Source organism: Capricornis sumatraensis, chromosome 9, assembly GCF_032405125.1.
Source record: "Capricornis sumatraensis isolate serow.1 chromosome 9, serow.2, whole genome shotgun sequence".
Taxonomy (NCBI): Eukaryota; Metazoa; Chordata; class Mammalia; order Artiodactyla; family Bovidae; genus Capricornis; species Capricornis sumatraensis.
The window spans coordinates 19,356,864-19,381,541 of record NC_091077.1 but is presented as its reverse complement, the minus strand read 5'-3'; the positions used below and the strand labels follow the sequence as shown (position 1 = coordinate 19,381,541).

Here is a 24,678-nt window from a genome sequence, read left to right as displayed (position 1 = left end):
GCTATCAAAGCATTCAATAAATATTTATTACAATTGAAACACCACACCCATACCCCCAGCTCATTCCCCATCACTACCATCTAGAGAGAGGGGAAGAGAGAGAATTTATAAACTCATATCCAGTTCTGGCCACCTCCAGGGCCAGAAAGTCATGGGGCCCATTTTGCCCTATTTCCTGAGACGGAAGTTCTCCCCTGCAGTGTCCTGAAAGTAGCAAAAAAACCCCGTGCTCCACCGCCCCCTAGAGATGAAGGGGAGTGGCCAAAGCCGAGGTCATCGGATCCAGTCACTTGGTCATTCCGTTTCCCTCGTCTTGTCCTCGGGTGCCTGGGTCCCTCTCTGATTCCACATGTGGTTGTTGACCCCCAGCTGTACCATCTGTGCATGGTGTATGATGAGGGGCTGGAGCCCAGGGCTCTGAGGACGCGCAGGTGGTGCCTGTGAGAAGTCCGGGGGCTGTGGGAAGGCCGGTGGGGGTTGCGGAAAGGTCGGCGGGGGTTGCGGGAAGGTCGGTGGGGGTTGCGGGAAGGTCGGCGGGGGTTGCGGGAAGGTCGGCGGGGGTTGCGGGAAGGTCGGTGGGGGTTGCGGGAAGATCGGTGGGGGTGTGCCCCCCAGCCAAGGAGGTAGGGGCGGTGGCTGATGACCCGGCAGGGTGGGAAAGGGTGATGGTGGGGTTCCCAGGGACCCCTGTCCCCCAAAGGGCAGCTGAGTTCCAAAGGGCACGTAGTTCGCCAAAGCAACCTGGAGCTTCTCCACCTGCATCTGGTAGGCCAGGTAGCTATGGACATAAGCCGAGCACGCCGCGCCCCACGCCGCTGCGTGCTGCCGTTCACTTTCCAGCTGTTGGCTCTGTTCCCGCAGTGCCCGGGCATCCTGTTCCTTCTTCCACTTGGCCTTGCGGGCCCGCAGCATCTGGGGCTTGAAGGTGTTGGTCACCTTCCTGGCGAAGATCTTGGAGTGCTCGTCCAGCAACACCAGGCCGGTAAGCAGGCTAGACGTGCTGGGGCTGAGCTGAGCCAGGGAACTCTCCAGGGGCAGGAAGGGAATCACGCAGTCCTGCCATCCGTGGCGCGTGAGGCTGCTCATCAGAGACTGGTTCGTCTGATGCTGGCTCAGGCGGCAGTCGAAGTTGGAGGTGAGCAGCAGGATGATGAATGCCGAGTGGTCTAGAGCGTCCTGCAGGCAGTGCAGCTCGCCACGCCCGGGCACCTGGAAATCCTCGCAGAACGTGGCCCCATCGCGCACGCCCAGCGCCTCCAGCCTCTCGCGCACGCGCAATGCGATGTGCTCGTCTGCACTGGCGTGGAGCACCACAAAGTTATAGAATTTCTGCTCGGACTCCAGCTCCGGAGGAGGGGGCTCTGGGTTCCAGACGGTCGGGTGAGCCTTAGGAGAGGTCGAGTGAGCCGTAGGAGGGGTCGGGTGAGCCATAGGAGGGGTCGGGTGAGCCTTAGGAGGGGTCGGGTGAGCCGTAGGAGGGGTCGGGTGAGCCGTAGGAGGGGTCGATGGGGAAGGAAAGGGAGACGTTGATGGGGAAGGAAAAGATGGGGATGTTTGGGGCACAGAAGGAGTTGGTGGGCGTGGCTGAGCCGACAGGTAAGCGGTGTCTTCCTCTGAAAGTTGGACTGGCGTCTGATCTGTGACTAGGCAGGCGTTTTTGGAAGGGGAGGGGAGAGATTTCGGGGCTGCTGGCACATCCGTACACTCCACCGGATAGTGGGCGCTGATTTCCGGAACTTCCGGTGGGTAGCGCGGGCTGGCGGGGCAGGCATCGGTGGTCACCTCGGGAAGCCCGGCGCCTGGGCTGGTCGGCCGCACCGGGGAGCCAGCAGCCTCCACCGATGGGGGCCAGCTCATCTCCTCGGGTTCCTGGCAACCCAAAGGGGCAGGCTCGGGCACCACTCTGGCCTGGGGATGGTCACACAGCTTGCTGGGCCCGTGGGGGCTGTGGTGCACGCTCAGGAGGGCCATGGTGGGCGACTGACTGATTTCCAAGTTGCTGCCCAGGGAGGCCGGGCTGCCAGTGGATCTTAGGGAACACGCTCTGCTCCAGCCCGAAAGATGCTCTATGGGCTGCGGGTCGCTGCGCGTCCGGGAAAGTGAGGCCGAGGACGGCGGGAGGCAGCCCAGATCGGAATGCAGTGTTTGGACTCCTCCCAGATCCCCAAGGACGTCCCACCCGCACCGGTCCCGGGCCTCTTCCTGGAGCTGTCCCAGCTGGAGGTCGTCCCTGGAGCTGAAAGCTCGGAGGGCTGCCCGGTAGGCCTCCTCCCGCATAGTCGCGGGACACAGCTTCTCCTCGGCGAGAAGGTGGTACACCCTGGCAACGGCCCAGGACACGTCTGGGGGCTCCTCTGGAGCCTCGGTACTGTCCACCCCAGCCCACTGGCGGGCCACCAGTTGGGCGACCGAATCCGCCTTCAGCGCCTCCAGGGAGATCCTGGCCTCGGTCTCCTGGCCTAGCTTCAGGAGCACCATGGCGTGCAGGAGGTACGCCCCTCGGCAGCCGGGCCTCAGGGTCTTCAGTTTGTGCTTAAGATACAAGAGCTTGTCCTGACCCGCCGCGCCTAGAATGTCAAAGGCTCCAGAGAGCGAAGGGCCGGTGCAGGCCATGGGCTCAGGTGGGCGTGGCCTCCAGCGGCTGCGGGAGAAGCGCTGGATGATGAAGTCATGTTCCGCACCCTGCCCCGCTGCGCTGCAGGCCCGGTGTCTCCACCCTGCTCACGGGTACCAGGACCCCTGGGGGCTGTAGAGCTGACCTGTGAAGCAGAAAGACATGCTTATCACCAGAAAGGGGGCTCTGAGAGGCAGTCCAGACGTCACCCCCCCAATGCCACCAAAACCCAGCAGACCCGGACTACCCTGGTGGTCCAGTGGTTCAGAATCTGCCCTGCAATGCAGGGGATGTGGGTTCGATCCCTGATCGGGGAACTAAGACTCCACGTGCAGCAGAGCTACTGAGCCCAGGCTCGGAAGCCCAAGTGCCACAATTGGAAAGTCTGCAAGCAAGAATACTGGAGTGGGTAGGCATTCCCAGGAAGATCCTCTGGAGAAGGAAATGGCTACCCACTCCAGTATCTTTGCCTGGAGAATCCCACAGACAGAGGAGCCTGGCGGGCTACATTCCATGAAGTCGAAAAGGGTCCGACATGACTGAGCAACTAATATTTTTTCTATTCACAGAGGAAAAAGGTAAGCCAGAGAAGTGAAGGCATTTGCCCCAAGTCACAGCCAGTGAGAGATCTGGGGTTTGTTTGTTTAGTTGTTTGTTTGATATTTTGCCACATGGCATAGGGGATTTTAGTTCCTCAGCCAGGGATGGAACCTGCACCCCCTAGAGTGAAAGCACGGAGTCTTAACCATTGGACTGCCAGAGAAATCCCAGAGCTGGGATCTGAACCCCAGCTGTCTGGTTCCAGCTTCCCTGCTCGGCTTCCCTGGTGGCTCAGAGATTAAAGTGTCTGCCTGCAATGCGGGACACCTGGGTTCAATCCCTGGGTCGGGAAGATCCCCTGGAGAAGGAAATGGCAACCCACTCCAGTATTCTTGCCTGGAGAATCCCATGGACAGAAGAGCCTGGTGGGCTACAGTCCACGGGGTCACAAAGAGTCTGACACGACCGAGTGACTTCACTTTCACTTCACTCACTTGTCTGGTTCCAGAGGCTGGGGCTAATGTGCTTAACCACAAGACTACACTGCCTATTAGGATGCTAATAAGCCCACTTAGGGAGTGTTTCAGGGAGCTGAGTAGCGTTAACATATGGAAAGTTCTGAGTCCCATGAATGGAAGTCAGCAGGCACTCAATACCTGTCACTCAGGAAGTAGTCTCCTAGGTGACACCGGTGACCCCACATCCTGGTATTCACAGTCCAGGGTGGTCCTTCCAATGTGGTCCTAGAGTTCTGTGAGTTTGACAGAATATGGCAGAAGTGATGAGGTGTTGCTTGTGACATTAGGTTATGAAAGACACTGGCTTGGGATTTCCCTGGCAGTCCGGTGGTTAAGATTCTGCATTTCCATTGCAGAGGGTGTGAGTTCGATCCCTAGTTGGGGAACTAAGATCGCACATGCCATATTGGTACAGCCAAAATAAATAAAATTTTAAAAAATAAATAAAAGACACCGGCTTCCTTCTTAGTCATTCTCTCTGTCACTCTGTCAGGGGCAAACCCTGATATAAAGGGCCCACCTGGGGAGGAACTGAGGCTTCTCACCACCAGCCACCAAACCACCACCACCACCAAACAGTGGTACAGAGAGAAAAGCCACTTGTGACTAAACCACCACCACCAGCAGCCACATGGGGGTGCCAGTCTCAGAATCCAGCCCCAGTTGAGTCTTCAGATGATGCAGCCAGGAAGACAGCCTGACTGCCAAGTTTATCAGAGACCTAGAGACAGAACCATCCAGCTCATCTGACCCCCAGATTCCTAATATTCAGAAACTGTGTGAGATAATAAATGTCTGTGTTTTGAAGCCATGAAGTTCTGGGGTAATTTGTTATGTAGCAATAGCTAACTGATAACATTTTATTATTACTATAAAGTTAATCATGACCAAGGGTCAGGTCTATGACTAACACTGCTGCCAAGCCTTTGGAGGCTCTTTCCTCTTCTCTCCATTTCTTGAAAAATGCCAAGTTGGTTCCCACTACAGGCTCTTTTCACACACCATTCCCTCTGCTTGGAGCACTGAGACCTTTGCCTGGGTGACCCAAATCTCATCCTCAGCCCCCAGGTACAATGACACCACCTCAGGGAGCCCTCCGTGACCACCCTGGTTCTCTATCCCAGTCTGTCTTCTCCATGTCCCCCCACAACAGAACTGGCCACTGGGTGACCTTTTCCTGTGTGTTAAACCTTTTACATTTTCTGTCTGCCTCCCAACCACCAGCTTTCCCGATAGCTCAGTTGGTAAAGAATCTGCCTGCAATGCAGGAGACCCCAGTTCAATTCCTGGTTATCCGCTGGAGAAGGGATAGGCTACTCACTTCAGTATTCTTGGGCTTCCCCAGTGGCTCAGCTGGTAAAGAATCCACCTGCAATGCAGGAGACCTGGGTTTGATCCCTGAGTTGGGAAGATCTCCAGGAGAAAGGCATGGCTACCCACTCCAGTATTCTTGCCTGGAGAATCCCATGCATAGAGGAGCCTGGCAGGCTACAGTCCATGGGGGTCACAAAGAGTCAGACACAATGGAAGCAACTTAGCACAGCACAGCACAGCAGCCCAGGGAACTAAGATCCCGTAAGCCACATGGTGTGGCAAAAAAAAAAAAGGCATGTACAGAGAGAAGGTTTCTCCCATGGGCAGAGAACAAGACACCATGGAAAGTGTCCCAAAGCCCCAATTTTAAGTCCCCAGGTGCTCCAGGTATATCACATTCAGACCTGTAAAAATGCACAGCCTCACTCCCAGTCCAGGGGGCTAAGAACACTTTCTTTGCCCCTCAACTATGCCTACTTCCTGTTCCACCCTGGTGCCCACGATGAGACCCCCCCTACCAAGAGCCAAAACCAGTGCATCTCCACCATGGACAACTCTATCCCCACAGGGGACACTTGGCAACATCTGGGGACAGTTCTGGTTGTCACAACTGCATCGAAGGAGGCGCCTGGCATTGAGTGGGTGGGTGCCAGGGACGCAGCTCAACATTCCACAGCACCCAGGATGACCCCCCTGTCCCCAAGAGAGTGACCTGGCCCTAGATGCTGCTAAGCCCTGACGTGGAGGATCCCTGGTCTGGATCAAGAGCTGATTCATCCATCAACCCCCTCGATTGACAAATCACACACGTCACTGTATAAATGACTCAGCATTTTTTTTTTTTTTTGCAAATTCATTTTTAGCAAATGTCATAGGGCCCAGGACAAAGGTCAATGATTCCAGGAAAGCCAGGCACAGAGCAGAGAGAGCCAGAGGGTGGAGGGTTGAGGGAGACGTGACTGAGCAGAGTGGGCAGAGAAGTGGCCAAGAAGGCGCAGAGGGTGAGGCGGTGCTGGGGGAAACCCACGAGGAGGTGAGCAGCTGTCTGGTTGGGTCTGAAAATTGAAGCAGCCTGACACGTTGAAATGCTTATGGGGATGGAGAAATAAGAGACCCCAAAAAGTGGTGCTGACTTCCTAGTGGGGGGGACAAGTGGTCAACGGAGATATGAGTGAAATTCACGGTATATCACATTTATACTGTACAAATGCCACAGAGAAACAAGGAGGGGAGGAGGGTCATGGACCCCAAGAATCAAGGGGTGGGTGTGTGCAGTTTTGTTTTTAATATTTATTTATTTGGCTGCACCAGGTCTTAACTGTGGCGTGTGGGACTACTTCCCTGACCTGGGACCCCTGCACTGGGAATGCAGAGTCTTAGTGACTGGAGCACAAGGGAAGTCCCGTGTGCAGTTTTAAACAACACGGTTTAGGAAGGTCTTGATGAGAAGAGACACAAACATGGGGAGAAGGTCACCCATCGAACATCTGAGGGAAGAGAGATTCAGGCAGAGGGAATAGCCTGTGCAAAGGCCCTGGGGCTGGACTGTGTCTGGTGTGTTGGAGGAGCATTGAGGAGGCCTGTGTAGCGGGAGCAGAGTGAGCAAAGGGGAGAGAGGGAGGAGGGGAGGGCAGGGAGGGGACGGGCAGGGGACGCAGGGTCTTGTGGATCTGGGGGTGTCGGGGAGAGGGCACTTGGGCTTTAACTCCAAAACCTAGAACCACCTCAACCTGTCTAAATGTGGTGGCCTTGCCTCATGCGTGTTTCCAAGAAGACAAATGGGTTCAGCAGGACCACATTGGCTAACATTTCAAGACAAGCCAGAAATGCAGATTTTCAGGAATCTGTTCAGTTGTGCCAAGTTAGCAATTGATTCAGATATTTTTGAGAGACCTGGTGAGCTTAAAAAAAAAAAAAAGGCAAGCCATTGTGCCATCCACAAAGTAAAAACTCTAAACATATTTATTGCAAGTAATAAAGGAAGTCTGTGAAGAGGAGGAAACGGTAGATACATAACATTCATTTATTCATTCAAGAGGTAATTTTCCAGCATTTGCCATGTATTGGACACTACTGATCATATCAGGGCAGAAAGAAGGATGAAAAAGGAATGCTCTTCCCCCTCGGAGCTGACAATCCAGTCCAATTTATAAATTGTATATAAAATACTATTATTATATATAATATATGACAAAAGCAAAGCAACAAAACCACTTCTGTCCACTAGACTGAGGTCAACATTTCCATGCTTCATTTGTCAAGAGTGAAGGGATTTCCCTGGCAGTCCCTAGGCTAAGACTCCACGCTCTCAATACAGGGGCCCAGGTTCAATCCCCGGTCAGGGAACTAGATCCCACATGCTGCAACTAAGACCCAGCACGACCAAATAAATAATATATAAAGAAATATATATTTTTAAAGTAGAGTCATAACTATAAAAAGGAGAACAAGTATTGCTTATGTGCTTCCTTGGTTTCTGAATTATTTTTCCATAAAGACCCAATATGAGCCATATATTACTGTGAAGAGTTCCTTTTTTCTTTTCATAAATGTTTTTACTTCTGTCAAGAGCAAATATATGGTAATATATGGCAACAAAGTAGGTATATATATGTATATAAAAAATGCATGCTCAGTTGTGTCCAAATCTTTGTGACCCCACGGACTGTAGCCCGCCAGGCTCCTCTGTCCATGGGATTCTCCAGGCAAGAATACTGGAGTGGGTTGCCATTTCCTTCTTCAGGGGATCTTCCCAATCCAGGGATCAAACCTGGGCCTTCTGCATTGGCAGACAGATTCTTTACCACTGAGCCACCTCGGAAGCCACATATATACATAATCTACAAACAAGTGTATTTATTTGCGCCACATGTGGGATCTTAGTTTCCCCAACCAGGGATCAAACCTGTACCCCCTGCAGTGGAAGCACAGAGTCGTAACCACTGGACCGCCAGGAAGTCCCACCCTAGTATATTATGTTTCTTAATTGCCACACTGTCCTTCCTGTGGTCCTTCAAACTTGCCAGACACGGTCCTATCTCAGGGCCTTTGCACGGGCTGCTCTTCTGCCTAGAACACTGTGTATCCCCACAGCTCAATCCCTCTTCTCCATCAGATTTTTGGTCAAGCCTGCCCCAGTGACACTGTACAGCTGCCTAGGACAGGGGTCACAAAGCCCAGGCCACAGGCTGTTTTAGTGGAGCTGTCCTGGAACACAGGCATGCTCACTCATTGACCTGGGGCCCAGGGCTGCTTTCCGCTGAGTAGCTGCCGCAGGGACCATGTAGCCCCTACAGACAACAAGAGATACTCTCGTCCTTTCCAGGAAAAGCCTGCCAACACCTGGGCTACCTAAGATTTTTCTTTTTCCATGCCACAGAGGGGCAAACTTCGATTGCACAGTTAGGGATGGGCAGAACGGTGCTATGACACTGGTGTTTCTAATCCGAGAACCAAAATGCCTGTCACTGGAGCCCACATGGGCTTCCCAGGTGGTGCTAGTGATAAAGAACCTGCCTGTCAGTGCAGGAGGCATAAGAGACGCGGGTTCATTCCCTGGGTCAGAAAGATCCCCTGGAGAAGGAAATGACAACCCACTCCAGTATTCTTGCCTGGAGAATCCCATGGATGGAGGGGCCTGGTGGGCTGCAGTCCATGGGGTCACTAAGAGTTGGACACGACTGAGCGACTTCACTTTCACTTTTCACTTTCATGCATTGGAGAAGGAAATGGCAGCCCACTGCAGTGTTCTTGCCTGGAGAATCCCAGGAATGGTGGAGCCTGATGGGCTGCCATCTATGGGGTCGCACAGAGTCAGACACGACTGAAGCGACTTAGCAGCAGCAGTAGCAGCCCCAAGTTTAGATGTTAAAACTCTAACCCCTAGGACCTCAGGATGTTACTACAGTGAAGATGGGATCTTTACAGAGGTAATCAAGTTAAAATGAGGTCACTAGGGTGGGGCCCTAATCCATTAAGTGTGTGTGTGTGTGTGTGTGTGTGTGTGTGTGTGTGTGTGTGTGTGTGTGTGTGCGCGCGCGCGCTCAGTGGCTCAGTCGTGTCCTACTCTTTGCAACCCCACGGACTATAGCCTGCCAGGCTCCTCTGTCCATGGGATTCTCCAAGCAAGAATACTGGAGCGGGTTGCTGTTTCCTTCTCCAGAGGGTCTTCCCACCCAGGAATCAAACCTAGGTCTCCTGCATCTCTTGCCTTGCAGGTAGATTCTTTACCACTGAGCCACTTGGGAAGCCCAATCCGATAAGACTGGTGTCCTTATAAAACGGGATTAGGACACAGACACCCCAGACAGAGGATCTCTTGAGGACACAGAGAGAGAAGACAGCCATTTGCAAGCCAAGGAGAGAGGCCTCAGAGGGAACCAGCCCGGCCTACACCGTCATCTTGGACTTCCAGCTTCCAGACCATGAGAGTATAAATTTCTGGTATTTAAGCCCCACACCTGAGGGACTTTGTTATGGCAGTCCCAGCTCTGTGTGGCTACTGAGCACTGGAAATGTGGCTACAAATTGCCGAGGAGAAAGTAAATATTACATTTTATTCAATTTTAACAGGCAAATTTGGCCTTGGAGTACAGAATGAAGCAGGGCAAAGGCTAATAGAGTTCTGCCAAGAGAATGCACTGGTCATAGCAAACACCCTCTTCCAACAACACAACAGAAGAGTCTACACATGGACATCACCAGATGGTCGACACCGAAATCAGATTGATTATATTCTCTGCAGCCAAAGATGGAGAAGCTCTATACAGTCAGCAAAAACAACACTGGGAGCTGATTATGGCTCAGATCATGAACTCCTTATTGCCAAATTCAGACTGAAATTGAAGAAAGTGGAGAAAACCACTAGACCATTCAGGTATGACCATTCAGGTATGACCTTATGACTGACTATACAGTGGAAGTGAGAAACAGATTTAAGAGACTAGATTTATAGACAGAGTGCCTGATGAACTATGGACAGAGATTCGTGACATTGTACAGGAGACAGGGATCAAGACCATCCCCAAGAAAAAGAAATGCAAAAAAGCAAAATGGCTGTCTGAGGAGGCCTTACAAATAGCTGTGAAAAGAAGGGAAGTGAAAAGCAAAGAAGAAAAGAAAAGATATACCTATTTGAATGCAGAGTTCCAAAGAATAGCAAGGAGAGATAAGAAAGCTTTCCTCAGCGATCAGTGCAAAGAAATAGAGGGAAACAATAGAATGGGAAACTAGAGATCTCTTCAAGAAAATTAGAGATACCAAGGGAACATTTCATGCAAAGATGAGCTCAATAAAGGACAGAAATGGTAGGAACCTAACAGAAGCAGAAGATGTTAAGAAGAGGTGGCAAGAATACACAGAAGAACTGTACAAAAAAGATCTTCACAACCCAGATAATCACAATGGTGTGATCACTCACCTAGAGCCAGACATCCTGGAATGTGAAGTCAAGTGGGCCTTAGGAAGCACCACTATGAACAAAGCTAGTGGAGGTGATGGAATTCCAGTTGAGCTGTTTCAAATCCTGAAAGATGACGCTGTGAAAGTGCTGCACTCAATATGCCAGCAAATTTGGAAAACTCAGCAGTGGCTATAGGACTGGAAAAGGTCAGCTTTCATTCCAATCCCAAAGAAAGGCAATGCCAAAGAATGCTCAAACTACCACAAAATTACACTCATCTCACACACTAGTAAGGTAATGCTCAAAATTCTCCAAGCCAGGCTTCAGCAATACGTGAAGCTGGTTTTAGAAAAGGCAGGGGAACCAGAGATCAAATTGCCAACATCCGCTGGATCATCAACAAAGCAAGAGAGTTCCAGAAAAACATCTATTTCTGCCTTATTGACTATGCCAAAGCCTTTGACTGTGTGGATCACAATAAACTGTGGAAAATTCCGAAAGAGATGGGACTACCAGACCACCGGACCTGCCTCTTGATAAATCTGTATGCAGGTCAGGAAGCAACAGTTAGAACTGGGCATGGAAAAACAGACTGGTTCCAAATAGGAAAAGGACTACGTCAAGGCTGTATATTGTCACCCTGCTTATTTAACTTATATGCAGAGTACATCATGAGAAATGCTGGGGCTGGAAGAAGCACAAGCTGGAATCAAGATTGCTGGGAGAAATATCAATAACCTCAGATATGCAGATGACACCACCCTTATGGCAGAAAGTGAAGAGGAACTAAAGAGCCTCTTGATGAAAGTGAAAGAGGAGAGTGAAAAAGTTGGCTTAAAGCTCAACATTCAGAAAACTAAGATCATGGCATCTGGTCCCATCACTTCATGGCAGATAGATGGGGAAACAGTGGAAACGATGGCTCACTCTATTTTTCTGGGCTCCAAAATCACTGCAGATGATGATTGCAGCCATGAAATTAAAAGACGCTTACTCCTTGGAAGGAAAGTTATGACCAAACTAGACAGCATATTAAAAAGCAGAGACGTTACTTTGCCAACAAAGGTCCGTCTAGTCAAGGATATGGTTTTTCCAGTGGTCATGTGTGTATGTGAGAGTTGGACTATAAAGAAAGCTGAGCCCCGAAGAATTGATGCTTTTGAACTGTGGTGTTGGAGAAGACTCTTGAGAGTCCCTTGGACTGCAAGGAGATCCAACCAGTCCATCCAAAGGAGATCAGTCTTGGGTGTTCATTGGAAGGACTGATGTTGAAGCTAAAACTCCAATACTTTGGCCACCTTATGCAAAGAGCTAACTCATTGGAAAAGACCCTGATGCTGGGAAAGATCGAGGGCAGGAGGAGAAGGGGACGACAGAGGATGAGATGGTTGGATGGCATCACCAACTCGATGGACATGGGTTTGGGTGGACTCTGGGGGTTGGTGATGGACAGGGAGGCCTGGCGTGCTACGGTTCATGGGGTCACAAAGAGTCGGACACGACTGAGCAACTGAACTAAACTGAAAATGGAAAAGTTGGGCAGTGTGAAAAAAAGAAAAAATTTCACCCCGTTAAACCCAACTTTGTTTCAGTAGGCTAAGATTTCACTTAAACTATATACATATACATAAAAAGAGAGTTTGAGTCGAGCTCTGTAAAAATACATACCAGACCTTGAAGAATTAGTACAAGAATGGGACTTCCCTGGTGGCCTAGTGGTCAAGACTCTGTGCTCCCAAGGCAGGGGGCCCAGGTTTGATACCTGGTGAGGGAACTAATGTCCTAAGACCCAGTGCAGCCAGATAAATAAGTAATAAATATTAGGCGGGGGGGAAGAATTCATATGAGAAAAGGTATGTAAGGAGCACAGGTGGACAGGAACCCAGGCTGCCTGAATCTAAACCCACTAACCCTGTGGTCTCCAAAGTGTATCACCAGAGAGTCTAGCTTCCATGGACCTGGTTACATGGCCTGAGAAACAGATTTATCTAGTTATAATTAAAATAGCCCGTGCAATGATCTCACGGCCAGAGTGTCCTGGAGGAAAGCGGAAGACAGACAACTTGCTATAATGCAGGCACGAGTGAGCAGTACGAAAAAGGCAAAGTGTATACTTTCTCCTACCTCTGATGTGAGTTCCCATCATCAGCAAAATGGGATCAAAAAGGACAACAATCTTACTTTCAGATGGGCCCACAAGTCAGCCAAAACTTATGGGAATATCCAAATTACTTGCAGTTTTGACCCTTGGATCAACTTTCTTTCCACCTCCTAGAAACAGCTGTGTGTGTAGTAACTTAAAAATAAAAAAATCACAGGGGACTCTACTCAGTACTTTGTAATGACATATACAGGGACAGAAGCTTAAAAAAAAAAAAAAAAGAGTGGCTATATGTATATGTAGAATTGACTCACTTTCTGGTACACCCGGAACTAACACAACATTGTAAATCAACTATACTCCAATAAAAATTAATTTTAAAAAAGATAAAAAAATCAGACACGTGTTGACATGCACCCTCCAATTTTTAACTGATAAAGGACAACAGCTGATAGAGTGTGAAGGATGGGACACGACAGGGGCTGGACATTAAGTTCTATTTCATGCAGTGTTCACTCTGAAAATTCAAGTTCAATACTTAGGATCTGTGTCCTATTCTGAATTCAGGTTCTACGTCTATAAAATGTTAAAAGGAGGGACTTCCCTGGTGGTCCAGTGGTTAAGACTTTGCCTTCCAATGACGGGTGTGTAGGTTCAATCCTCGGCTGGGGAGCTAAGATCTCACATAACCTCATGACCAAAAGACCAAGATGTGAAACAGAAGCCATGTTGTAACACATTCAATAGACTTTCTAAATGGTCCGCATTAAAAAAAAAATCTTGAAAAATGAAACTTACCAACTCCCGACTTCACCAGCAACAGTGTGAGAAGTCCATCTGAAATAGCTGCTGACATTAAACAGAGGAGATTGTGTGTGAAACTCAGATGTTTTGGTTTCTCTCGGAATTTGGACGGTCAGCGAGACTTTGCCTGCTGCACTGGTCTGGGAGCCAAAGGCTATCCCCTTTTACAGATCACCCATCTGAAATGAGTCACCTCCAGGGCAACAGAGAGCAGTCAGAGACAGCGTGCCCTTGGGGTTCAGATCTCAGCTGTACTGCCTCCAGGTTATGACCTTGGGCTGGCCGTATAAATGTCAGTGCCTCAGTCTCCTCCTCTGTGGATTGGGTACAAAGATAAGCCCTTCCTACGAGGGCTGTCATAGGTCTAATGAGTTAATCCACGCAGAGATGGTATAGACCAATGCCTGGCACATCCTGATTGCTCCACGAGCCTTCAAGTGCATGATGACTGCCCTACCCTGGCCCCCTGCCCCAGCTGAGGCCCCGAGCTAGAGGCCCCCGCAGCAGAGGCTCAGGGCTGGGTTTGTGCGAAAGCATACAGCGCAGCCAGACTGAGAAGCAGCCCTCCTGGCAAACTGCCTAAGATCACACCCTCTTTCTTCTCCATCTCCCTGTCTGCCAGCCTAAGCCCAGACTCAGTGCCCCCTCCCTAGACACTGTCTCCCTCAACGTGTTCCCCATCCACTCAATATGCCCTGCCCAGCGGTCACCCCAGCCTTCAGGAAACCTGGCTTTCATTTTGCCCTACTTTCCACGGCCTCCAGGGCAAAGTCCACTTCATACCTGACAGTGGGCGCCTGGGCGGCAGGGCAGCAGCCACAAGAGTGGGGAACCTGGCTCTGCCACCTGCCAGCTTGTAGGAGCCTGTTTTTCAGCCTCAGTTTCCTTGTGTGTAAAACCAGCAGGAAAGGGGCCCTTGTCATGTGTGAGGGTTTAGAGTAACAATATAATAAAGCACTCTTTGGTGGTCCAGTGGTTAGGACTATGCACCCCCAATGCAGGGAGCCGTTCGATCCCTAGTCAGGGAACTAGATTCCACACGCTACAACTAAGATTTTTGCTTGCTGCAACTAAAGATCCTGCATGCTGCAACCAAGACCCAAGATCCTAGCTGCCTCAACTAAGACCTGGTACAGTCAAATAAATAGATATTTTTTTAAAGAGAGAAAAAATTTTTTTAAAGTTCCAGAGAGATATGGAAATTAAACCATAACCAGACTATCTCTGAAAAATGTGTAAAAGACTCAAGGGCATTTATTCAATAAGTGTTTCTTCAGCACCTGCTATATACCGCACATTCTGCAAAGCAAAAGCCAACCCTGTGAGTTAAGACTACTTTTTAAAAAAATGCCTGTTTCCCAGGGGTAAAGGGAGGCACAGAGAGGCTGAGTGACTTGCCCAGGATCACACAGGTAGAAAGTAAAGAGGCAGGAATTTAAACCAGACAGCCTGGCTACAGGGTCCTTGCCTTGATTCATTGCCGGCGTTAGTTGCTAAGCCCTATCGGACTCTTTGCGATCCCATGGATGGTAGCCCACCAGACTCCTCTGTCCATGGGATTCTCCAGGCAAGAATACTGGAGTGGGTTGCCATTCCCTTCTCCAGGGGAATTTCCGGATCCAGGGATCGAACCCACATCTCCTGCATTGCTTTACCATCTGAGCCATCAGAATAAAGCCCCCTTTATTCACTGAGCACCTACTATGTGCAGTCCCCTTCCCATGCCTGGATCTGAGGAATTATCAAGCCTGTCCACTAAAGAAGGGATCAGATACCTGCCCCCTGCACTTAGCACACACACGGGTCACGGTTTCTGCCCACTGTGGTTCCATGAGGACACTATTTGGCCCCTACTGTGTGCCCAAAGTACTGAACACTGTCTACTGGCACACAGCAGGTGCTCCATAAATGTTTGTTGAAGGATGAAAGAATGGCCCTAATTCGGAGGACACAGAAGCCTGGGCAGGCTCTGGAGCCTGGGGCTTCCACCAATCTTCCCCCAAACTCTAGAACTCACACCTCAGCCTGCCCAGGTCACGGGGGAGGGCGCCCCTCCCCCAAACCCCTGCTCAGCCACAAGGAGAGGGAAGGAGTGCAGGTGCCTAGATGAAGGTCTGGGGCCAGCCAGGCCCTGAGTGGTGCCAGCAGCCACAAGCGAGCAGACCTGGATCCAATCCTGGGCCAGTACCACCGAACCCCGTACCCCGCGGGGAGGTCTAGGGAATGAGGAGCTGATCATTCCCGGAGACCCATCCGGATGGAATGGCACCCATCTGATGGATGAGACCCACTGAAAGAAGTGCGCCGCGCCTGGGAAGGGGTCCCCGCAGCCGCTGGGAAAAGTGGGAATTCGGTGCCCTGGAGGAGAGGGCGGTGTGAGTGGCGATCCCGGGGCGGGAGGAACCCAAGCTGGGGCAGAGAGAGCGCCGCGTTTGGAGAAGATACCAGAAACGAGGAGGAGGAAAGGGGTATTGGGAGGGAAACAGCCTGCTGGGGAGGACTCCGTGTGTTGAGGAAGAGTAGGCGAAGGAGGATTGGGCCAGGGAGGGGAGCTGCAGCGTTGGGGCGGCGGACCTGAGCATGCATCGCCAGGACGTCCAAAGCTCCCAAGGAGGGCAGCTGGCCTTGACCGTGGCGAGGGTTGCGGGGTGCCAGGCCCCCTGCCCCTGCAGGCTTTCGGGGGTCTCCCATCCCCCCAGGCCCTCGCCCCTTCCTCACCTACCTGGGGTCGCGGGAGCGACCGGCCGCACGCCTCGCGTCCTCGGGGCGGAGGTTGGTGGCCGGACGGCCTGGTGGCGATGCCCGCGGAAGGCACAGCGCAGAGGGCGCGCCTGTAGCCCTAGGCGCACGGCCTCCGCCCGCCCCTTCCGCGTCCGGCGAGGAGGGAGGAACCGAGTGAGATCACGCTTTCCCAGCGGGACAGGGAAAGTCCCTGAGGCGCCCCAGCGACGTCCTCTGCCTCCCCGGCTGCCACGTAGACCGTGTTTGGGGACCTTTCGGGGGCCCGGCCGCGGGAGACCACCATGGGGCTCCACAGGGACAAAACCCTGTCTGCGGGGACCCACAGTCTAGTGAGAAAGAACCACAATTTAGTGCATCCCAATGGGTAATTAATGTTTTCCAGGAAATGAACAAAAAGGATGGGATAATTGGGGGCAGGGGTGAGGGTGGGAATCATGGCCACCCTGGAGGGGTTTGGGGACGCTTTTGTGGTTGGAAGAGGGTCAGACAGCATGATGGCCATATATATTTTTTTATTTTATTTTATTTTTTTTTTCTTTTTGGCTGAGTCACCCAGCGGGATCTTGGTACCCTCAGCAGGGCTTGAACCTGGGCCCTCGTCAATGAAAGGGCAGAGTCGGAATCAGAGGACCGCCAGGGAATTTGCAAGAGGGCATTATCTTGAAGCCGCAAACGTGACGTTTTAAAATTCACCGGGAGCAGAACTAACTAAAGCCTGTAACCAAAAACAAACAAACAAAAAAAGTAATAAAAAATACACATACAATTAAATTCACAGGGGTCCTAACCTTTTGGAAGACCCTAGACCCAGGGCTTACATATCTATCTGGCACAGTTAAACCACAGTGTTGAGAGCCCATCGTGCTGAGAGGGACCCGTGAAAATATTTTAATTTCTTTTAAAATCAGAAAGAAAAAAAATGAATATAATCTAGCTTAGATTACATGTGTCTTTAAACCAACACAGTTGTAAAATGTAATTTTTTTTTTAATGGAGGAAGGTGCCTACAAAAGCCATAAATAATACTTTCTATTGGGCCCCTTTGTCGCCTGGAATCTCTTATCAAAATACCATGTTATAAAAAGCAAACTTCTGGTTACCCAAAGGAAAAGGGGTATGGGTGAGGTTAATCAGGAATTTAGGATTAAGAGCTTCATGAGCGCTAAGTCGCTTCAGTTGTATCTGATTGTGCGACCCTGTGGACTGCAACCTGCCAACTCTAGCCCACCAGGCTCTTCTGTCCATGGGATGCTCCAGGCAGAAATACTGGAGTGGTTTGCCGTGCCCTCCTCGAGGGGATCTTCCCAACCAGCTAATATGGTTCTATTGTAAAGGATGGGGAATTACATTCAATATCCTGTAATAACCTATAATCGGAGAGAATCTGAAAAATATATGTATGTTTTTCAATGCACCTGAAGCTAACACAACATTGTAAATCAACTATACTTCTATTTGAGTCCCTTGGACAGCAAGGAGATCAAACCAGTCAATCCTAAAGGAAATCAACTCTGAATACGCATTGGAAGGACTGATGCTAAAGCTGAAGCTCCAATACTTTGGCCACCTGAGGCAAAGAGTCAACTCACTGGGAAAGACCCTGATGCTGGGAAAGACTGAGGGCAGGAGGAGAAGGGGGCGGCAGAGGATGAGATGGTTAGATAGCATCACCAACTCAATGGACATGAGTTTGAGCAAACTCCAGGAGATAGTGAAGGACAGGGAAGCCTGGTGTGCCTCAATCCATGTGGTCTCAAACAGTCACACAACTTAGCGACTGAGCAACAACACTTCGATTTTAAAAGTACCATTTGTTAGATTCATTAAACCCAACACAGGAGGTTACAACAAAGTCCATTATGTTTAAATATATATTTTTTAACTTTCTATTTTATATGGAGTATAGTCGATTAACAATGTTATGATAGTTTCAGGTGGACAGCAAAGGGACTCAGACATGTATATGAAATATACCTATTAAAATACTTTAAAAAAATACAGCTTAGTGATTCATCCTTGAATGAATGGATAAGCAAAATGGAGTCTACCCACACAATGAGGTATTATTCAACCTTAAAAAGGAAGGAAATTCTGACACAGGCTACAATGATGTGAATGAACCTTAAAGATATTGTGCTCAGTGAGATCAACTAGAGAGGGAAGGATGAATATTGTGTGATTCTACTCAGGGCCCTGGGGGGTCAGATTCATAGAAACAGAAAGGAGGTGGTAGGTGCCACCAGCAGGGAGAGGGGGAGTCGGTGTTTCGTGGGGACAAAGTTTCAGTTTGGGAAGATGAGAAAGTCCAGGAGATGGATGGTGGGGATGGTTTCACAACAAAGTGAAAGTACTTAATGTCACTGAGCTTTGCACTTAAAAATGGTTAAATGGTGGTACTTCCCTGGTGGTCCAGCGGCTAAGAGTCTTCGCTTCCACTGGAGGGGGTGTGGCTTTGATCCCTGGTCTAGGAACTAAGATCCCACGTGTCACATGGTGCCGCCAAAACAAAAAAACCAAAGGGAAAAGAAAAAAGGCTGAAAGATAAGTTTCATGTTTACTATATTTCACCACAATAAAAAATTGCTTTCAAACACTTGCAAGACAATAACTTCAAAAAGACTCCTGAAATAGAGCTATACCCAAGCAAACAAACAGAACTTAGGGTTCCACCTCTGTGTGTATCATCACATTAACAAGACCTCATCCCTCCAGTGATTTTGCAATAGTAACAAGGGTCAACCGTATTTTAAGCCGCCTGAGGCAATGTGACCTGATATGAAAATGTCTGTGGTTCTCTACTTGAGACAAAGCCACAAAAACTTCATTCATAATTGAGGAAATGATAAATATCAGTTAGAGTCAGTGAGAATAAAGATATGAGGGTTTCCCCCCTCATTGGTACATTGGACACCCTGAATTTTATCATTAGATCTCCCAAGCAGTGCATGGATTCCAGGCCAAAGTTCACGGAAAGGTTTTTGGGAGAGAGATGAAATGTGAATTATCTAGATGCTAAATCCCACTCTGCCGGCCTGCCCCTCCCCCACCACAATGCTTCACTGATTCCTAGTCTCCCGAGAGGGAGAAACTTTACTGAACCCATACTGTGTGCTAGGCATGTCTAGGCTCTGGGGACACCTTGGGGTCGGGGTGGGGGAAGAAGTGGTCCATGCCCTTGGGGCCTCCCGAGCTGGATGGGGAGAAGGCATCCAACCCATCTTCCCACACCTCTCCCCACACCCGCACAGCCACTCTTTGGAGCACCCATTACGTGGCTGTTCCCACAACAAACACATCTTGGTGGTTGTCTGATCCGCGTCTTAAAACAACCGTTCCTGGTAGGTCTATTGCCGTTGTTCAGTCACTCACTCGTCTTCAGCTCACTTTGGTCTGGCTTTGCTATTTATCCAAATTGGCCAGAAGTCAGCAAAGTTTTTCCTGTGAAGGACCAGAGAGTAAAATACTGTCCGACAATGGACCATAGTGTCTTTATTACAACTATCTGATGCTGCCATTCCTTGTAACCCCAAAGCAGTCACAGGTGATACGTCAATAAATGAGTGTGGCTGTGTGTCAATAAAACTTTATTTATAAAACCAGGCAGTGGGCTGGACAGTGATAGTAGTTTGCTGACCCTGGACATCGATGGTGTCAATATTTAGCTTTATTCTGGGTGACTATGGGCTTCCCAGGTGGAGCTAGTTGAAACAACCCACGTAGGAGAGGCAGGAGACTTGGATTCGATTCCTGGATCGGGAAGATCCCTTGGAACAGGAAATGAAAACCCACTCCAGTATTCTTGCCTGGAGAATCTACTGGACAGAGGAGACTGGCAGATTATGGTCCATAGGGTTGCAAAGAGTCAGACACAACTGAAGAAACTTAGCACACAGGCACTGGTGACTGTCTCCAACACTTTTCTAAGCCAGTATATGTAACCCAAACTTTTTTATTTTGACCAAACCATGCAGCTTGGGGAAACCTAGCCCCCTGACCAGGGATCAAAACCATTCCCCCTCCAGTAGAAGCATGGAGACCTAACCACTGGACCACAAGGGATGTCCCCAAACTTTGTTCTTTTAAAGTGTGTTGTGGTCTCATTAAGCATTGCTATATCACAGCATGTTGAGTCCTCTGTCACTGTCAGGGGCTTCCCAGGTGGCTCAGTGGTAAAGATTCTGCCTGCCAATGCAGGAAGTGCGTGTTTCATCCTTGGGTAGGGAAGTTCCCTGGAGAAGGAAATGGCAACCCAGTATCTAGTCCAGTATCCTTGCCTGGAGAGTCTCATGGACAGAGGAGCCTGGGGGGCTCCAGTCCATGGGGTCGCAAAGAGTCAGACACGACTGAGCACAGCAGCTGTTATCAGACAAGCTGATCGCTGGCAATGTTCCCCGCAAACAGGCATGGACACCTTATACATTAGTGGCTGTGAACACAGAGCGGGGGGTGGGTGGGGGTGGGGGTGGGGGAGTCTGAGTGAGTGCTGGGTTCAGATCCTTCTGATACTTACCAGCTATGAGCCGGGGCCACGGGCGAGTCCTCTGAGCCATGCCTCAGCTTCCTTCCCTTGTAACATAGCCACGGTAACAGCACCTGCTTCATGGGACTGATGAAAGGATTAGGTGATGGGGCTTCCCTGAGGGTCCAGTGGGTCCACGCTTCCACCACAAGGGGGCACAGGTTTGATCTCTGGTCAAGGCCAAAAGAGTTGAGCCATTTCAAATCCTAAAAGATGATGCTGTGAAAGTGCTGCACTCAATATGCCAGCAAGTTTGGAAAACTCAGCAGTGGCCACAGGACTGGAAAAGGTCAGTTTTCATTCCAATCCCAAAGAAAGGAAATGCCAAAGAATGCTCAGACTACCGCACAATTGCACTCATCTGACACGCTAGTGAAGTAATGCTCAAAATTCTCCAAGGCTTCAACAGTACCGTGACATTCCAGATGTTCAAGCTGGTTTTAGAAAAGGCAGAGGAACCAGAGATCAAATTGCCAACATCCACTGGATCATTGAAAAAGCAAGACAGTTCCAGAAAAATATCTATTTCTGCTTTATTGACTATGGCAAAGCGTTCGACTGTGTGAATCACGACAAACTGTGGAAAATTCTGAAAGCGATGGGAATACCAGACCACCTGACCTGCCTCTTGAGATGCAGGTCAGGAAGCAACCGTTAGAACTGGACATGGAACAACAGACTGGTTCCAAATTGGGAAAGGAGTACGTCAACACTGTATATTGTCACCCTGCTTATTTAACTTATATGCAGAGTACATCATGAGAAACGCTGGGCTGGAGGAAGCACAAACTGGAATCAAGATTGCCAGGAGAAATATCAATAACCTCAGATATGCAGATGACACCACCCTTATGGCAGAAAGTGAAGAGGAACTAAAAAACCTCTTGATGAAAGTGAAAGAGGAGAGTGAAAAAGTTGGCTTAAAGCTCAACATTCAGAAAACGAAGATCATGGCATCCGGTTCTATCACTTCATGGCAAATAGATGGGAAAACAGTGGAAACAGTGGCTGACTTTATTTCTGGGGGCTCCAAAATCACTGCAGATGGTGATTGCAGCCATGAAATTAAAAGACGCTTGCTCCCTGGAAGAAAAGCTATGACCAACCTAGACAGCATATTAAAAAGCAGAGACATTACTTTGCCAACAAAGGTCTGTCTAGTCAAGGCTATGGTTTTTCCAGTAGTCACGTATGGATGTGAGAGTTGGACTATAAAGAAAGCTGAGTGCCAAAGAATTGATGCTTTTGAACTGTGGTGTTGGAGAAGACTCTTGAGAGTCCCTTGGACTGCAAGGAGATCCAACCAGTCAATCCTAAAGGAAATTAACCCTGAATATTCATTGGAAGGACTGATGTTGAAGCTGAAACTCCAATATTTTGGCCACCTAATGCGGAGAGCTGACTCATTTGAAAAGACCCTGATGCTGGGAAAGATTGAAGGCTGGAGGAGAAGGGGATGGCAGAGGATGAGATGGCTGGATGGCATCACCAATTCAATGGACATGAGTTTGGGTAAACTCCGGGAGTTGGTGATGGACAGGGAAGCCTGGCAGTGCTGCAGTCCATGGGGTCGCAAAGAGTCAGACACAACTGAGTGACTGAACTGAACTGAACTGGGGCCAAAAAAAAAAAAACTAGGTGACTTCATTGAAAGGGTTTCTAAGAGCTTCTAGGGTAACTGCAAAGAACAGGAACTTCTGGATCTTTTCAGACATGGAGAAGAAACACTCTCACTCTTACTAAATACTGCCAGAGATTTTTTTTTGTCCAAAAGTGCATCCCTGTTTGCACTCCCCCCGGAAGTGAACGGAAGGGCTTACTTCCCACATCTCTACCACTGTGATACTTTCTCTTTCTTAATTTGTATTGATGTGTAATTCACAAGCACTGAAGTCTATAAAGCTTAAAGGGACAGCTCAGTGGGTTTGGGGGCATGTACACACTCTTTGCGACCCAGAGATCAAATCTGGGTCTTCTACATTTGCAGCCAGACTCTTTACCATCTGAGCCACCAGGGCAGCCCTTCATATTTCACACACTCCTGTAACCAACTTCCTTACCGAGACACATTAGAGGTGATTCCAACCGCTACAAGTCTCCGAGGGCCCCCTTTTTGTCCCTACCCACAGGACAACAGCCCGCCTGGTTTCTCTCATCATAGCTTTAGTTTTGATGTTGAAACGTCATCAAAAGAGAACCAGTGTGTGGGTGTGTTTGCGTCTGCCTTCTTTACCTCAGCATCATGCCTGTGAGTTTCAGCCACGTCCTTGTGAATATCAGTACTTCATCCTTGTTCCCATCTTTATGTACTGGGAGAAAGTTAAGTCTAAGCAGGAAGATGGAATGGGAAGGCCAGTATGGTGGTCTCAAGCAGGTTGGCAAGCTATTCCTGTAAAGGGTTAGATAGTAAGTCTTTTCAGCTTTTCAGGATACAGGAGGTGTCCGTTGTGTAATTTTGCTTTAAAAATGTACAGATTCTTAGCTTGTGAGTCATGCCAACAGACAAATTCTTTGGATAGTATTGGCCCTCGGGCTGGTTTGCAGACTTTTACTCTAAATCATTTTACCACACTGCCTGACACACAGCAAGTATTCATTTCTAAGAGTTGACAGGCGAATTTTCCATGGCATCTAGTTTTGAATTTATTTTTATGTGTTCTTTTTCTTACTACTACCCCAAAATGTTTAATCTTTTTTTTTTTTAAATAATTGATGTACAATAGAGCATTAAACTTAGGTGTACAACATAACGATTTCATGTATGTATATATTGGGCTTCCCTGGTGGCTCAGATGGTAGAAAATCTGCTTGCAATGCCAGAGACCCGGGTTTGATCCCTGGGTTGGGAAGATCCCCTGGAGAAGGAAATGGCAACCCACTGCAGTATTCTTGCCTGGAGAATTCCATGGACAGAGGAGCCTGGTGGGCTACAGTTCATGGGGTCACAAAGAGTTGGACAAGACTGAGTGGCTAACACACGCAATAATATATTGAATATATCGTGAAAGGACCACAATACGTCTAGGTAACATCTATCACCTCACACAGGTAAACATTTTTCTTTGCTTATGATGAGAACTTTAAGACCTACTCTCAGCAACTTTCAAATACCCAATGCAACACTGTTCTATTAATGTAACTTCATTTATTTCTGGCTGCACGGGGTCTCCTTTGCTGCTCAGGCTTTTCTGTTTGTGCTGGCAGGGGCTACCCTCTAGTTGCATTGCATCAGCCTCTCTCTGCAGTAGCTTCTCTTGTTGCAGAGCATGGCCTCTAGGGTGTCTGGGCTTTGGTGGTTGTAGCTCGAGGGCTCCGGAGCGCAGGCTCAGTAGTTGTGGCACGTGGAATCTTCCTGGATCAGGGATCAAACCCGTCTCCTGCATTGGCAGGCAGATTCTTTACCACTGAGCCACCAGGGAAGGCCCTGATGTGAATCGTTTTTAAAAGTCTTTATTGAATTTGTTACAACATTGCTTCTGTTCTATGTTTTGCTGCTTTTCTGGCCATAAGGTGGGATCTTAGCTCCTTAACCAGGGATCGAACCGTGCAGGTGCAATGCACCTCCTGCGTTGCAAGATGAAGGTCTTAAACACTGGACCACCAGGGAGGTCCTGACCTTAGGATCTTTAAGTACACCACTCCACAGAATCTTTGCACAGAACTGCACTGAGCTGGTTATCAATGAAACTGAGGGCTAGAGAGGCAAAAGACCCCACCCAGGGTCACACAGCAGGGACCAAGGAGCTGGCCAGTGGACCCACGCCCCATCACCAAGCTGGAGCCCAGGATGGCCAGGCCAGCACAGGATGACGAGCCCTTGAGAGCACGTCATAAACAGAATGAGCACGTCTTGCCATCACCAACATGGCTGACAGTAGGCGGACCCTTCCCCGCTGCGTGCTCCATCTATAAAGCTCAATACCAGGGACTTCCCTGGCAGTCCAGTAGTCAAGATTTCACACTCCCAATGCAGGGTGCCCGAGTTCGACCCTCGGCCGGGGAACTAAGATCCCACATGCCACATGGCACAGCCGAAAAAAATAAATGAAATAAAATAAAGCACAAGACCAAAAAGGTTTTTATGTGAAGTGTACAGAATGGCCCTGGGCCAAAGTGGGTGGAGAA

At 49.3% G+C, this 24,678-nt stretch overlaps 1 protein-coding gene across 1 annotated transcript; it reads right to left on the bottom strand.

The window, feature by feature from the left end:
• Positions 1-62: 62 nt before the first annotated feature.
• TICAM1 (TIR domain containing adaptor molecule 1) lies at positions 63-16,138 on the bottom strand. The gene is made up of 2 exons (XM_068980608.1): positions 16,015-16,138; positions 63-2,759 (listed from the first exon to the last, which is right to left on the bottom strand). Exon 2 carries the CDS (start codon positions 2,611-2,613, stop codon positions 295-297), a length of 2,319 nt encoding a protein of 772 aa, XP_068836709.1. The 5' UTR covers positions 2,614-2,759; positions 16,015-16,138; the 3' UTR covers positions 63-294.
• Positions 16,139-24,678: the final 8,540 nt, after the last annotated feature.

Excerpts from the sequence above, each read along its gene's own strand:
- TICAM1 (XM_068980608.1), bottom strand. The coding sequence starts at position 2,613 with ATGGCCTGCACCGGCCCTTCGCTCTCTGGAGCCTTTGACATTCTAGGC.